The sequence below is a fragment of the Schistocerca nitens genome, chromosome 2, assembly GCF_023898315.1.
Source record: "Schistocerca nitens isolate TAMUIC-IGC-003100 chromosome 2, iqSchNite1.1, whole genome shotgun sequence".
In the NCBI taxonomy this organism is placed as follows: Eukaryota; Metazoa; Arthropoda; class Insecta; order Orthoptera; family Acrididae; genus Schistocerca; species Schistocerca nitens.
In genome coordinates, this window is record NC_064615.1 from 214634113 (window position 1) to 214650500 (window position 16388).

A 16388-nucleotide genomic window follows, 5' to 3' on the forward strand; every position below is an offset into this window, starting at 1 on the left:
TTCAATATTTATCAAGTCCACGAAACACACTTCTTTCATTTTACCTGAATCATGTTTTCACATACTACCATTTTTAAATTAATGATTATATTGAGTTTTTGACAACATTCATTATTAAGTGATGGTGCTGTTTATACTCATGCAATGAAATGAGTTTATAGCCTCCGTTGTTATGTTTATTCTGATAATGTCTGGGATTTACTAACTAGTGGTGGTAAGAATTCTTGTATTTTTATCTTTCATAATAACACATCAATGAGCAGTTATTTTATCATTCATAACCCATTTGCATCCATATATATAAATTATACAGAAGGGCAATATATATACAAGAGGGAGAGGGACTGACTTCAGAAATCTAAATGTGTAGACAGCAGAAAAGGTACCATACCTATGACTGAGTTGTTGTCTGAACCAAATGCACACATACATTGAGGACCACCTGGAACTTGGAATTTGCAGAAACTCCAGCTTGAACTGAAGTACTTTGGTAAAAATGTAGCAGACGCCAAGCTAAAAAAAAAAAGTGATTGAAAATTACACCATTTATATGAGAGGACTGGGCTAAAGAAAATAGCTCAGACCACTGCACATTCATCATAAAATTCAGCAATCTCAAAATACCACATTTAGCAATTCAGTTATTAGTTTTGGAGCATAGTTCAAAATATTCTTGTATGCAAAATATGTACATATAAACTTCATTCAATATGTTATATTTAAGGAACAATATTCATTCTGAAAACTGCAGATTTTAAAAATCCTCTCTATTATAATACAAAACATGCTATACTACAGAATAACGTACAATAAATTTTATAATGAAGAACTTACCTGGACTGCTTATTCAGTTTCTGATCTTCAACTGCAAATATATGTACTGTCCCATGATCACTCGCCACACAAAGACATGTGGAATCATGGTTGAAGTTTATACTGAAACAATTTTAAACAAACTTATTTTAGTAGTGTAGTGCAATAGTGCAGTGGAAAGTGTCTGTAGAAAAGGTGTAGTGTCTTCAACTACCAGTCCAAAGGACCTGGGTTTATTTGCAGACACTGTTTATATTCTGAACGAAAATCATACAAACTGGTGGCCAAATACTCCTGGTATACAGAGTTGTCCACATTCTACAATTATTGTCAAAAGATGGTGGACGGTTCCCTCTTACCTTTGGGTTAGGTAGCAGGCCCTAAAGGTGGAAAAATTAGCAATGGTCAATGAAATGAGGAGCAATAGGTATTAGAAACCACTGCATTAAAGACAAACACAATGTAATCACAGGATATGGACTCTTCATAAAATAAGTCCAAGATTACCACTTCCTTCTCAAACAATTCCTCACATAAACTAGCCCCCTTCGGATTTCTGGGCAGGAACTGTCCAGGAGGGGATTTTCATGACTAGGATAAACAACAACTCTACTGTTCTACAAATTGGAGCACGGAATATTAGAAGTACGAAACTTGTACGGGAACTAAAGAATCTGGAAAGAGAGATGAGAAGGTTCAATTTAGACGTTTTATGTATTAGTGAAGTGTAATAGAAAGAAGAGAGAGATTTCTAGTCAGATGATTATAGAATAATAGTAACAGCATCGGTGACTGGTGTAACAGCTGTTAGTATAATTATGAATGGAAAGGCATTTAACAAGTTGAATTATTATGAGCAACACTGTGGCCAATTTTTCTTCTGAGAACTGAAACTAAGCCAACACCATACAACCATTCCACACAGTTACATGATCACATAACAAACTGATGATGAGGAAATGAGAGAATGTATGAGGACATGGATAAACTGATAAAATGCATGAAGGGTGATGAAAATTTGATAGTCCTCTGTGATTGAAACATAGGGGAGATAATGGAAGGTGAAGCTACTGGATGACATGGGCTAAGGGAAAGCCATGACAGGGGGCAAGAGACATCTACAGTTCTGTCACAGGTTTCAACTGGTTGCAAGAAACATCCTTTTCCAAAATCACAAGAGACATTGGAATAGACTAGGAGACACTTGGAGATATCAACTACATTACATCATGGTAATGGTAAGATCTGGCAGAACATAAATAATATAGGTTGGTTGCTTAAAGTGTTGCAGTGATCAAACTATGAAGGCACTAGTCTCCTCTACCCACAACAGGCAAGGCAACAAAACTATGCACCAAAGAACAGTACAGTATGCGGAATCCAAGGAAGGAAAACCCCAAGGTCTAGCAAAGGCCAACAGAGCCTTGATAAAGGAACGAGGAAGAAGAAAAGGGGAAAAGAAAGAAAGATGGGAAAGGTGCACCATTCACGGAGCAGCCACAGGTCCTCAAAAGCAAACACTACAATGGGGACATATGCCCCAGCACTTACCAGAGGCACCCCACCCAACAACATAGTTAAGACTAACAACATGGACAGAGCGAGTGAAGCACAGGAAAACAGAGGAAGTTCACCAAGTCAGATAGAACACATGAGAAAGAGAAGAAGAGCAAAAGGATGAGTAGTGTGGAGGCTGGGGCAGACCACCTAGCCTAGATAGCAATTGCCCAGTCAAGTCAGAGGAGGTAACAGGGTGTCCTGCCAATCCCTAACTGGACTGGCAAGTCTGAGGTGCTCTCCCTTAGAGAGAGTGACAAAAAAACCCTCCATGAATAAACTGTAAAACCATGTCAGCCACTGAGGCATCGTCTGCTAATATCAAGGGTAGCAAGTCAGCAAGAGTAAGTGTCTGCCACAGGTAGGCTAGGTTAGAACAGTCCAGCAAAATGTGGACCACCATCGAACAGGCAGCACAACAGCCGGGAGAATCTTCATGATGAATGAGATGACCATGGGTTAGCCAAATACGGCTGATGCGGATCTGGCAAAGGATGAGAGAGTCCTTGCAAGAGGCCCACATAGAGGACCTCCACAAATTTGTGGCCTTGAGGACCTCCACAAATTTGCGGAGGTCCTCAAGACCACAAATTTGTGGTCCTCTTTATTGCCCATAGTTCATTTGGCGACATCAGAGTATGCATTTTTGTATTCCAAATCCTTAGACCTTGACAGAATAATGCCAAGCAAAGATCCATTGCTGGAATATAGGTCTCAAAATGCAGCTTGGCAGTAGCCAATTCGGCCAGCCTGTCAGCAAGTTCATTCCTGGGATCCCAATATGACCTGGGATCAAGATAAAAACAACTAAGTGTCCATATTGTTTGAGGGTAAAAAGGGAATCCCTGGTTAGTCAGAGCCAAGGGATGCCAAGAGTAACACTGGTCAAGAGCTTGTACACTGTGCACAAGAAGTCGCTACGGATGCTGGAACAGATATGCTCAAGGACACGGGAGATTGCTAATAGCTCCGCAGTGAAAACACTGCAGCCATCCAGCAATGAGTGAAGTTCCTTGTAGCCTGTAAGAACACAAGCAAAGCCTGTGTGGCCAGCAACCATCAAGCCATTAGTTCTGAACCCTGAAACACACCGAGAATGGAGAAGAACAGGTGGCGGAAAGCCTCAGGGGGAGCAGAGTCTTTCATATCTTGTGGTAGGTCAAGATACAGGTGTGGACAGGGGGACAGGGGGTGCTCTATGGAGGTGTATGTGAGCAGGCCAGGTGGACAGGTGGTAGAGGGGAACATGAAGTTCTGAAAAACAGGACTGAATGTGGATGATGATTGTAACCCCACACCTGGGCCACCATTGCAGAAGGCAGATCTCTGTACCTGCAAAAAAGATGCGTCTGTAATGTCAAAGGTGATGTTGAGCTGTGTGTGAAAATCCTGGAATCTAGACAGAACTGGACCAATGCTTTGTAAAGCCACAGCAGAGTAGAGTGGTCCATGTCCCCATTGATGTTACTGATGGATCGAAGAGCATTCAGGTGCAAGTAACATGTCTGCTTTAGTTGAGTAAAATGGGGAAGCCATGTCAACCGTGCATCAAAGACCAGTCCCAAAAAACGATGAGAGTCCACCACATTGAGGGACCTGTCATCAAGTTACAGATCTGGATGAGGATGCACTGTACAGTGATGACTGAAATTCATAATTCTTGTCTTTGGCATCCAAAAATTGAAAGCCATGAGTAAGAGTCCAAGATTGAGCTCTGTGTACTGGTCACTGCAGTTTGTATTCAGCAACACCCATTATTGACGAACACAAATAAATGCAAAAGTTATCAGCATACAAAGAGGAGGACACTGTAGGTCCCACAGCCACCACTAGACCATTGATAGGCACTAAAAAGAGGAGACACTCTAAACACAACCCTGCAATACCCCATTCTCCTGCATACGGGAGATGCCATGGGAGTCACCAACATTTGCCTAAAAAGTGTGACATGAAAGAAAGTTCTGGTTAAAAATCAGGAGCAGACCATGGAGGCTTGACTCATGTAATGTGGCAAGGATATGGTGGCATCATAAGCTTTATGCAGATCAGAGAAGGCTGCAACAAGGTGTTGACAACAGGTAAATGCCATATGGACTGCAGACTCCACATGAACTAAATTATCTGCAGGACAGTAGCCTCAGTGAAAACCACCCTGGATTGAAGCTAAAGGGTCCTGGGAGTTAAGTATTCAATACAGCCTTTGACTCACCATACATTCAAGTAACTTGAAAACAGCAGTGGTTAAACTGATCAGGCAACAGCTGTTCATCTGCAGAGGCATTTACCCAATTTCAAAACTATAATAATGACACTAGACGGATGAGAAGGGCAAGTTTATGGCATTGGCTAGCCACCAATAAGTACTGCAGCATTTGGTTGTGTACCCAGTCTGGTCTGGGAGTCGTCTTGGGGCAGAGTGAGGCCGATGGTGAACTCCCACTCACTAAATGGTGTGTTACAAGGCTTCAGATGATGGGAAATGATAGATACAGGGAATCGTTCCAGACAGTGTTTGAGAAGACAGAACATGGGTGCATAGTGGATCAATGCTGAAGCCTGAGCAAAATGCTCAGTCATAAGAGTTTGAGCTGGTGAGGATAATACCATTTAGGGAAATTCCTGGGACACCTGTTGGAGGACAGCGGCCAAATATGTGCCTGATCTATGCCCATACCTGCGAAGAGGGAGTATGCAGCCCTATGGTAGTGACATATTGTTCCCAACAAATTTGTTCCTAACATTTAATTAGATAACAGGGGCGGGCATGAAGCCATTTAAAGGCCAGGAAGTGGTCAAGAGAGGGATGCCATTTGTAGCTTTGGAAGGCATGATGGTAGTCTTTACCAACCATAGAAATTTCAGGGGTCCACCAAAGGATAGTCTTCCGTCGGGTAGATACCGAGGAAGAGGGAACTGCTGAAGCAGCTGCTGAAAGGTTGGCATCAGTCAAACTCTGTACGAAGTCATCAAAGCCGCCATATGGTGGAGTGATTGGGATGACAGCCAAAGTAAAAGCATCCCATTCCACAGTAATAAAGGCCCACCTGGAAGGGCATCCGGGTGATTGATGCTGAAGAAAAGATAAGACAGTTGGAAAATGATTGCTGTCACACAAATCATCATGAATTTCTCATTGAATGGAGGGGAGGAATTGTGGGCTACAAAGGGAAAGATTAATAGCTGAGAAAGTTTACCAACTTGCTGCATGCTGCACATGAAAAATAGGTCCGCAACTTGTCTTATAATTGAAATAAATAGTTGTAGCTCCATCACAAGTAGTATTGTGAAGTATTTATTTTTTTTTCCTCGATGGTGACTAGTTTCGGACACTTGTGTCCACTTTCAAACCATCCGTAAGTGTGACAAGTACAGGCAACAGCCCATGTGCAGAAACTGCCCCTGCAGTGATGAAAGTGGTCCTATGGCCAGCTCAACAACAGTCAGTCATAGTACCACCTTGATCACTGCAGGGCAGTTTCTGTACGTGGAGTATTGCCTGTATTTGTCACACTTACGGATAATTTGAAAGTGGACACAGGTGTCTGAAGCTAGTCACCATCAAGAAATAAAAAAAAGATATTACTCAATTCAACTTATGACAGAGCTAAACCACTTATTTCAAGCTAAAGAAGTGCCATGTGCCATACTGAAGTATGTGAGAGCTTCAGTCTCGTTGAGGCAGAGATCATGCTCTGCCAGCAGTACCACCCCACAGAGGGCTCTGATAAAGGACAGTTAGAAGCACTGATGTCCAGTTTTGATTTGATCTCGAAGGTAACATTTCCAATAAGAATAGAATGAGATAGTGCAATAGTGACTGCTAATTTATTTTTAAATTGAACTATCTTTCATGAAATAGATGTCAGACACATAATAAATGTTTTATCTAAACAAAATTATCAAATGGCAGTAATAAAGCAAATTCAGTTTAACTACGGAGGGAATAGCACAATTTTACAGAATCATAAATGCTGACTTAGTTACACTATTTATGGACAATTTGCAGGATAAAATATGGAAATAGGTTATCAAGGAAACACAGAAGATGAGAAATTACAATAGATCTGGGACAACTACAGTGGAAGTGTAGAGAAAGTGTGGCTAATATCTGGATCTTCTGCAGCATGAGAGAGCTTAACTGATTACAGGACAAGCCCTAATCGAGACTTAAAGATGTACTACAAGGAGTATTGAAAACGTCATCATCATTTTATCAAAATGGTGAAAAGCACATACTATACATGCAAAAATTCAATATTCCAAGAACAAAGAAAAGAAATGTTGAGAATTATAGGGAAAGAAACTAATAATCTAAGTAAGGCAGATGATACTTCACTCCCTGATGACAACAGTAGTGACAAAGATAATATTAAACTCACATTTTTTACCACTAATTTCAATAAACTCTTCCAGACAGCAGCTGAAAAAAGGGGAAAAAAGGAACCCTTGAAAGTTTACTTAGCCTGGCACTGCATACACAATCCCCAAATAACAGTTCAGCCAAATCATCTGTTAGGAAATTGTTGAGGATTTCAGGGCCACTTGTTGATGCACTGCCTATTGGCTTACATCTCACAATTTTCACCAAATGTTTGTTCAATGAATTTCTTGATGTTTCATCTGCACAAGTGGCTGGCACTGTCTTAGGTTCACCCTCCATTGATGATGGTACACTGGCATCAAGCCTATGGCTGGAGATTATATGTACCTGTGCACGCCATTGCCTCAGGGCTTTTCCCTGGCCATTACAGCTGTGGTTCCTCCCTGTTACCTGCAACAGACGCTCGCTGCAGTAAGAGAATCCAGGGTCTTTGAAATTTACACTGTCAATTTCTCGACATCAGCTGTATAGGTATAGATCTACTACAAATAGTGATATATGAGTATCTGTGCCAGACCGGGACTCGAACCCACATTTCCCACTCATTGTGAGCAGTCATGTTAGCCATTTCAACCATCCATTGCATGTTCCACGGAACAACCCAAACTTTCACATGTCACACTTCCTACATCCTTCTATCACAATCCAGTAAATTCATAACCTAATGCTCACAACATTGGTTGGATTCCTGCACAAAGAGGAGAAGACAAGAAGGAATTGAGACCAATGTTGCTGTTGTTGTGTGGCTGTCTTAGCTTGTAATAAATTGTACAACTGGGATTGAGTGCAGGTCCAGCACAGATTTTCACGTCACTACTGACTAATAGATCTTTACCTAATACAGCTGATATCAATGCATTTGCAGTCAGTGAATAAACTTCAAAGTATATCATGGAGCTGTGGCTTGCCAACAGTGTCTGCAAACATGCATGTAAGTAATCCAGGATCTGTTTACTTGAGGCTTTCTTCTTTCTTGTTGAAACTATGCATGTTGTCCGTAAATGCTCCTGGTTCATCGACTTTCACCAACTACTGAAACACTTGGCCCCTCTGCTACAACCACAGTTGGGAAAGAGCAAAAGATATATAGAAGACTAGGGACATTTCATTCAGAAACTGAAGAAATAAAACTTGGACCAAATGACACTGGTCAGCTTTGAGATTATTTATTTTTTTATAAAAATGCTATCCAGTGACTATCTGGAGCATATCAGTTCCCCTTCCTAAACTCTTTCATGCATGTCTCACCATGAACTACTTTATCTAGAATGGCTATTTCTACGAGCAGCTGGAATGTGTCGCTATGGGTATTCAACTCAGTTCAGTGGTTACCAATCTCTTTGTGGAGCGATCACAGAGTTAATGACCAGAGGAAAGTTCACAGATGTTTGCACGACATTTACATATAATCTCTGGCAACTGGCTCAACTCCTGACTGCCGCCAGCAATGACGGTTGAACCTCTGAAATTCGGGCCACTTGTGCTGCAAAATCGTTCAATAAAAGTCCCCTGAAGATCCCAAGACAGAAGCCAACACACAATACATTATCTCTTAGGAACATCATTAGTTCACTAAAGGAAGCAGTAATTATTAAAAAGCAATGCTTTTCTGGCTATGATGGTATTTCAATCCGAATAGTACAATATTGGCCTTACTTAGTAGCATCCTGTATTGGATCATCTTTGTAAATGATCAATGAGACAAAGAATACTTCCTGAAAGACTGAAGTACAAGATACTAGTAACCATTTATTGAAGTGAGTGACCTGTACTGTGACCTGTACTGTTGGTAGCCCTGCACCTGCTATATGGACGTCTGAGTCACAGCTCTCGTACAAGGTAAGTAATTTAAGTAGTAATAAACTGTTTTTAACACTTTAAATTAATTTATTACATTAATTATAGTGCTCTTCAAGCATACCATTAAAGGTTTTTGTCTTACTCGCGTATTTTCACAGTAATCACGTAAAGTTCGTTTTGTTTACATATCGCGGCCAGGTCGAACTTTTGAGCTTTCAGATTAAACTTCATACCGCAATTTTAAGTGCATTTACTGGTAGTTTAGTGTGCTAAATACGTTTGCTGCCCCTTTATATCTGTAGAGTATCGTCATCTCTTAAGTAATTTCCAGTACAAAACTTCTGAACCACTGTTTACATAGTTGCGAGTAGGCCTAATTTTTCGTACACGTATTTTCATTGTTTTCCGGTAACTTAATTGTCTTTCTGTCACTAAAATCGATTTGTACCATGAGTGTAAAGTGCCTGACGTGCCGTAGAATCGTTAGCTCCGGGGTCTGGTGTGATGGATGTAATAACTTTTTTCATTGGGGCGATTGCAGTGGTGTGGGAATTGGGAAAATGAGTGAGACTCATCAGTGGTTCTGTAGGCTATGCAGTAGAGATAGAAAGATTGTGGAACAGGAGGGGAAAATTGCTGCCCTTCAGGCTGAGTTAGATGAGGATAGGCGAGAACTGGGCAGGTTAAGGGGGGAGAAGGGTAAACGGGTAGGAAGTGGCAACAGGCATAAGGAACAGGCCAAGAAATTCTTCTGACAGCTTTGTTATTAATGTACAAAATAGGTTTGACCTGTTGCCTCAGTCAGAAACAGATGAGCCTCTCACAGAAGTAGATGTAGACAGGGCTCAACAAGCTTTCAGCAGAAAATTGAATAAGAATGTAGGGAAGTCTGCAAAGAGAAAGAAAGTCTTGTTGCTAGGTAGTTCGCATGCTAGGGGTGTGGGCCAACTTCTGCACGATGAATTAGGGTCAGAATACCAGGTCACAAGTTTTTTCAAACCTAGTGCTGGACTGGGGCAGGTTACAGAGGATTTACGTTCACTATGTAGAGGCTTTACTAAGGAAGATACCGTGGTTATTGTGGGTGGGCCGGGCAACAGTATTGACAGAGATCCGAGGTACAGCATAGAGTGTGACCTGGCAAAGATTACATCAACATCGAGTCATACCAGTGTTGGGTTTGCTCGGTTCTGGAGTGCCACGACCGACCTAATTTGAGCTCTTCTGTCAGGAGAGTTAATTTGGAGTTGGAATGGCTACTTGGATCTCGTGCAGGGTCACACATTGGTGTGGATCCTGTTGATTCACTCTGTAGGTGGGACTATACTAGACATGGCCTACACCTCAACAAGAAAGGGAAGGGTAAACTGGCTGGGCTGATAGCAGGAAATTTAAAGGGGGGAGGAACTACCTCTCATGGTGGAAACACTTTTTTAGTGTAAGATCAGTGTCCAGTGGGAAACTCAGCCAGGCAAGGACTAAAGATGTTAAAAAAGTTAAAGATACACACAAAAGTAAAGTGAAAAATAATGTTAGTATATTTCATCAAAATATTGGGGGATTGAAGAATAAAATTGATGAGCTTCTGCTTTGTTTATAAGATATAGAAACTGAGAATGTAGTAGATGTACTATGCCTGTCTGAGCATCACATTGTCACTGATATGCAAAAGGTTAGCATCAATGGGTACAAATTAGCTGCACATGTAAGTAGAGGTAATATGATGAGAGGAGGAGTTGCCATATATGTCAAAAGCTTCCACAGTGTAAAAAATTTAGAAACTAAAAAATTTTGTGTAGAGCAACATATGGAAGCATGTGCCACTGAACTTAAACTAAATTATGGCACTTTCATAATTGTAACAGTGTATAGGTCCCCCTCAGGGAATTTCCAGCTATTTCTAGAAAACTTGAATGCTTTGTTGTGCTATCTGTCAGACAGGGGGAAGCAAATTATCATTTGTGGGGATTTCAATGTTGATTCCCTGAAAGAGTGTAATAGGAAGAATGACCTTGTAGTATTACTTTCAATTTGAGCTCCGTCATTGATTTTCCTACTCGGATAACAAAGAACAGCAGTACATTGATAGATAACTTTTTTACAGACCAAGATAAGTTTAAAGACATAAATGTTTATCCTGTTGAGAATGGTCTTTCAGATCATGGTGCACAGCTAGTTACAGTACATGACATAGCTCCATGCAGTATATCAAATCAGACTTTCAAAGCAGTGCGTTCAATTAACAATATAAATATTGCAAACTTTAGGGAAAGCCTACAGCAGCTAGACTGGTATGAAGCGTATAAGGAACCCGATGCAAACTTCAAATATAACTTATTTCACGATACATTTTTAAGGGTATTTGAAAATTGTTTTCCCATGAAAATAGTTAAACATAATTCCAAGAAAACATAAAAAACCTTGGCTAACTAAAGGAATAAGAATATCTTGCAACCGTAAAAGAGAACTGTATCTAACAGCAAGAGGGAGTACTGACCCCGAAATTGTTCAATATTATAAAAACTATTGTGCGATACTAAGAAAAGTTATTAAAAAGTCCAGAAGCATGTGTATCATGTCTGAGATCAGTAACTCTGATAATAAAATTAAAGCAATTTGGAATATTATTGAAAGGTAAACAGGGCAACCAAGAGCACAGGAAGACTTTACTGCCATAAAACTGAATGACAAGTGTACTAACAAACAATCAGAAATTGAAAATATTTTCAATAATCATTTTTTAAATGTTGTGGAGAAAATAGGATCTAGATCTTCAATAGAAGAGGCAAGGCTACTAGTAGAAGAGGCCATACCTGTGCAGTTTGAAACAACTGTAATTCCACCAACCTCTCCCTCTGAAATCAGTAAAATAACAAACTCACTGAAAAGTAAAAGCTCTTACGGAATTGATGCAATTTCCAGCAAGGTACTTGAAGCTTGTTCCCCACAGATAAGTAGGATTCTCAGCCACGTATGTAATAGCTCTTTGGAGCAGGGTGTTTTCCCCGATAGACTGAAATATGCCATTGTCAAACCATTGCATAAAAAGGGGGACACATCGGATGTCAACAACTGTCGCCCAATCTCTCTTCTGACAGCTCTATCAAAATTTTTTGAGAAAGTAATGTATTCAAGAGTAGCCTCCCATATTTGTAAAAATAAAGTATTAACAAAATGTCAGTTTGGTTTTCAGAAAGGCTTTTCAACAGAAAATGCTATATACGCTTTCACTGATCAAATATTAAATGCTCTGAATAACCAGACATCACCCATTGGTATTTTTTGTCATCTCTCAAAGGCCTTTGATTGTGTAAATCATGGAATTCTTTTAGATAAGCTAAATCATTATAGTTTGAGGGGGACAGTGCACAAATGGTTTAATTCATACTTAACTGGAAGAATGCAGAAAGTTGAAATAAGTGGTTCAAGTAATGTTAAAACAACAGTTGATTCCTCAAGCTGGGGGGCTATCAAGTACGGGGTCCCACAGGGTTCGGTTTTAGGTCCATTACTGTTCTTGATATACATTAATGACTTACTATTCCACATTAATGAAGATGCAAAGTAAGTTCTTTTTGCTGATGATACAAGTATAGTAATAACATCCAAAAACCAAGAACTAAGTGATGTAATTGTAAATGATGTTTTTCACAAAATTATTAAGTGGTTCTCAGCAAATGGACTCTCTTTAAATTTTGATAAAACACAGTGTATACAGTTCCGTACAGTAATAAATACAGTAATAAATATAGACTTTGAACAGAAGTCTGTAGCTAAGGTAGAATTTTCAAAATTTTTAGGTGTGTCCATTGATGAGAGGTTAAACTGAAAGCAACACATTGATGGTCTGCTGAAACGTCTGAGTTCAGCTAGGTATGCTATTAGGGTTATTGCAAATTTTGGTGATAAGAATCTCAGTAAATTAGCTTACTATGCCTACTTTCTGTTGTGACTCGCCGATCATTCAAAGTGCCGCCACGCAATTACGCGTGTCCTCTACGTGCGACGCTGTCTGCCAGCCATGCAGCAGCTGCGCCACCTAAGCGGCCAGCCGAGCAGCGGCCGCTAGACTGGGACTCAGTGCTCATTCGAATGCTAACGTGTACACATGTCTTACTTGATAACTTACTCTGAGACTTATATGTGTTGTTGTGTCATTCCGAAATACATGTGTTAAACTTGAAGTTCTAACACTTTCATTCACTGCTTTCGTAAGGCATCATATTCTGAGGTAATTCATCGCTGAGTAGAGAAGTATTCATTGCTCAAAAACGTGTAATCAGAATAATTGCTGGAGCCCACCCACGGTCATCCTGCAGACATCTATTTAAGGATCTAGGGATCCTCACAGTAACCTCACAGTATATATATTCACTTATGAAATTTGTTGTTAATAATCCAACCCAGTTCAAAAGTAATAGCAGTGTGCATAGCTATAACACCAGGAGAAAGGATGATCTTCACTATGCAGGGTTAAATCTGACTTTAGCACAGAAAGGGGTAAATTATGCTGCCACAAAAGTCTTTGGCCACCTACCAAACAGCATCAAAAGCCTGACAGATAGCCAACTAACATTTAAAAATAAATTAAAAGAATTTCTAGATGACAACTTCTTCTACTCATTGGGTGAATTTTTAGATATAAATTAAGGGGAAAAAAACAACTTAAACATTAGTGTCATGCAATATTTTGTGTAATGTAATATCTTGTACAGACATCTTTTATTAACCTGACACGTTCCACATCATTACGAAGTGTAGTATTCATGATCTATGGAACAAGTATTAATCTAATCTAATCTAGAAAATCTCTCTCTTTCCTGTGTTCTTAAAAACTTTTGAGAAGGTAGCTTACAACAGAATACAAAATTGCCTTTCTGAGAATAACCTTTTAAAAACGGCTCAGTCAGGCTTCCATAAAGGCTTCTTTACTAAGAAAACAATATATAATGTCACACACTCAGAATTAGACAAGTAAAATTATCTGAGGTTTTGTCAATGCCTTCAAACAATATATAATGTCACACTCTCAGAGTTAGGCAAATAAAATTATCTGAGGTCTTGTCAATGCCTTCAACTGTGTAAATCATAAAATCGTATTAGGGACAATACAACAGTATGACATTTAAGGCATTCCTCTTGCGTGGCGATAGTTAAGAGCAACAGAAAACAGAGATTCCCATTAACAAATTATATGATGATACAATAGTAATGAGATTACATTCAGAGTGGTGAAACACAAAAACATGATGTTCTACAGTGTTTGGTCCTTGGGCCACTCCTGTTCTTGCCCTACATACATGAATTATCTGCAACACTGCGGAGCTCTTCAAAATTATGATGTCAGCTGATGACACAAATATACCGATGAAAGACTCACATACATTCACACCACACACTGCCAGGAGAACAATGGCAATGATCTACAAATTGTCCACAGCAAATGGTACAGCCATTAATCTTACGACAACTCACGTTACACAATTCTATATGAATAAAAATAAAGAAATGAGACTTCCCAAAAACAAAAATAACTTACATGTGGCAAAAGTAGAGATCAATGGACACATGCTGGGCATCCAGAATATGAATAAATTAATCAAGATCAATAATGGAAATTCCTGGGTGGAGAAATATATAACATAAGGGAAAGGAAACCACTCACCTATAGTAGGTCAAAGTGTGGAACACAGTAACACACAAACACTTAACAGAAAACAGCATGTGATACTGTGCTCCACACACTGATCTGCTCAATTCACCCCTGGCATAACTCCCTTTTAAAATATTGGTGTTACAAAAATATATCTGAGTCGCATTTTGCTTTGGGCAACAACTTCTACCCTGAATGATGGTATAAACATTGTTAAAAAGATAGCCACACTGGAAATTGTAACTTAAATTTTTAATTGTATTTCGAGTGTTGCTGTGGCTACTCAGCTCATTAGTTAGCTAGTGTTTTGGCCTGTAAAAAGCATTTTCAATTGTGCTGCTGCATCAGCATGGTCTTACTAAGGAAGGGCTTTTGAATATTCTGGAGAACTCAGATATTGAATCAGTTATCAGAGTCAGATGGGGATTTTCTGCCACTGACGATGATGAAGAGGCGGAGAAGATGCCATTAGTAGATGTCTTTCTGTTTCAAATCTGTCCCCAAATTATTCTGAGAACTCAACTGGTGCAGCGAGGTACGTGGCTAGAGATGGACTGAAGTACAAGATCACTAACACACCATTGCCTGCTTTGAATGTCCTGAAGGAGAGATAAGGGTTCACTGCACTAGTCTACCACCGAGTGGGTGACTTCGTAATCAGTGCCTTCTGATTTCTTTTTGACAAACTGATGCTGCTTATCATTAAAAATGCTCAGAATACAATGCCCAGAATGAAATAAAAAATGGCACCTGGACAGTGTTGTTGGAGGAATTAAGGCAATGATTAGTACCATGTACGCCAGACGTGTTTTTCTGTACTATAGGTGTTACCTTGGATGACATTTGTTCACGTTCTTGGGGCCTTAATTTTATCAGGGATAAAATGGCAAGAGACAGATTCTGAACTGATCAGATTACTTGCCACTCCAGTGGGGTGCGCGCTGATATAAAACTTCCTAGAAGATTAAAACTGTGAGCCGGACCAAGATTCGAACTCGGGACCTTTGCCTTTCGCTACAAAGTGAAAATCTCATTCTGGAAACATCCCCAAGCTGTGGCTAAGCCATGTCTCTGCAACATCCTTTCTTCCAGGAGTGCTAGTTCTGCAAGTTTCACAGAAGATCTTCTGTAGGAAGTTTGGAAGGTAAGAGACGAGGTACTGGCAGAACTGAAGCTGTGAGGATGGGTCATAAGCCGTGCTTGGGTAGCTAAGCTGGTAGAGCACTTGCCCGTGAAAGGCAAAGGTCCCAAGTTTGAGTCTCACAAGGGAACCTCCCCATCGCACCCCCCTCAGATTTAGTTATAAGTTGGCACAGTGGATAGGCCTTGAAAAACTGAACACAGATCAATCGAACGGACAGATCATAACTTTGCGAAAATAAAGAAACTAAAATTTTCAGTTGAGGGAGGACTTGAACCAAGGACCTCTCGTTCCGCAGCTACTCACGCTAACCACGGGACCACGACGCTCCTGAGCTCACATTCTCCTTGTTGTTGCCTATGTTCACATGGACTACTCAGTTTGTATATTTTATTAATTTTTTTCATAGTTCCATACAACTTCTTCCTGTTTTCTCGATTGATCTGTGTTCAGTTTTTCAAGGCCTATCCACTGTGCCAACTTATAACTAAATCTGAGGGGGGTGCGATGGGGAGGTTCCCTTGTCAGTCTGGCAAACAGTTTTCATATGCCAGGATGTTTCATATCAGCGCACACTCCGCTGCAAAGTGAAAATCTCATTCTGATTTAGCAGTTACTCCCAAACAAAGCCTAGTGCAGATTTACAAACCTGACAAATGTGACATCCAAGTACAACTGTAATACTTTCTTGGGCCTTGGCAAGAAGGAAATTGACCAGACAACCAGCCACTGGGACACAATGTCAGTTTTTGCCTCATTGATTCATTTATAAATAAAAGGAATAGACAAAAGACAACTTTTTCACATCCCTTCAGCTTGCTAAGAAACTTCAATAGAAGAGAACTTTCATAGTGGGAATATGAACACAATTTGCTGAGGTATCTCCAAATGCATGAGCAATTCTCACATTCCATCACCTCACTGGAAAAAAAAGAAGAAAAATAATAATAACCCATAGTGCACCCTGACAGTGTACCAAAGAAAGGAGAATAAGAATGTCACAACTATCAGCACACTACATCCTGAAGAAGCAATGAGTGAAG

At 40.0% G+C, this 16388-nt stretch overlaps 1 protein-coding gene across 2 annotated transcripts in view; it reads right to left on the bottom strand.

Annotated features, from left to right (window-relative positions):
• LOC126235929 (WD repeat domain phosphoinositide-interacting protein 3) overlaps positions 1-16388 on the bottom strand; it is a 125679-nt gene that overhangs the window by 27176 nt on the left and 82115 nt on the right. For both annotated transcript variants that reach the window (XM_049944891.1, XM_049944892.1), the window contains exons 6-7: positions 835-936; positions 392-513 (exon numbers count right to left, since the gene is read on the bottom strand). In XM_049944891.1, the coding sequence (XP_049800848.1) occupies positions 392-513; positions 835-936 (224 nt within the window). The remainder of the gene's footprint in view (positions 1-391; positions 514-834; positions 937-16388) is intronic.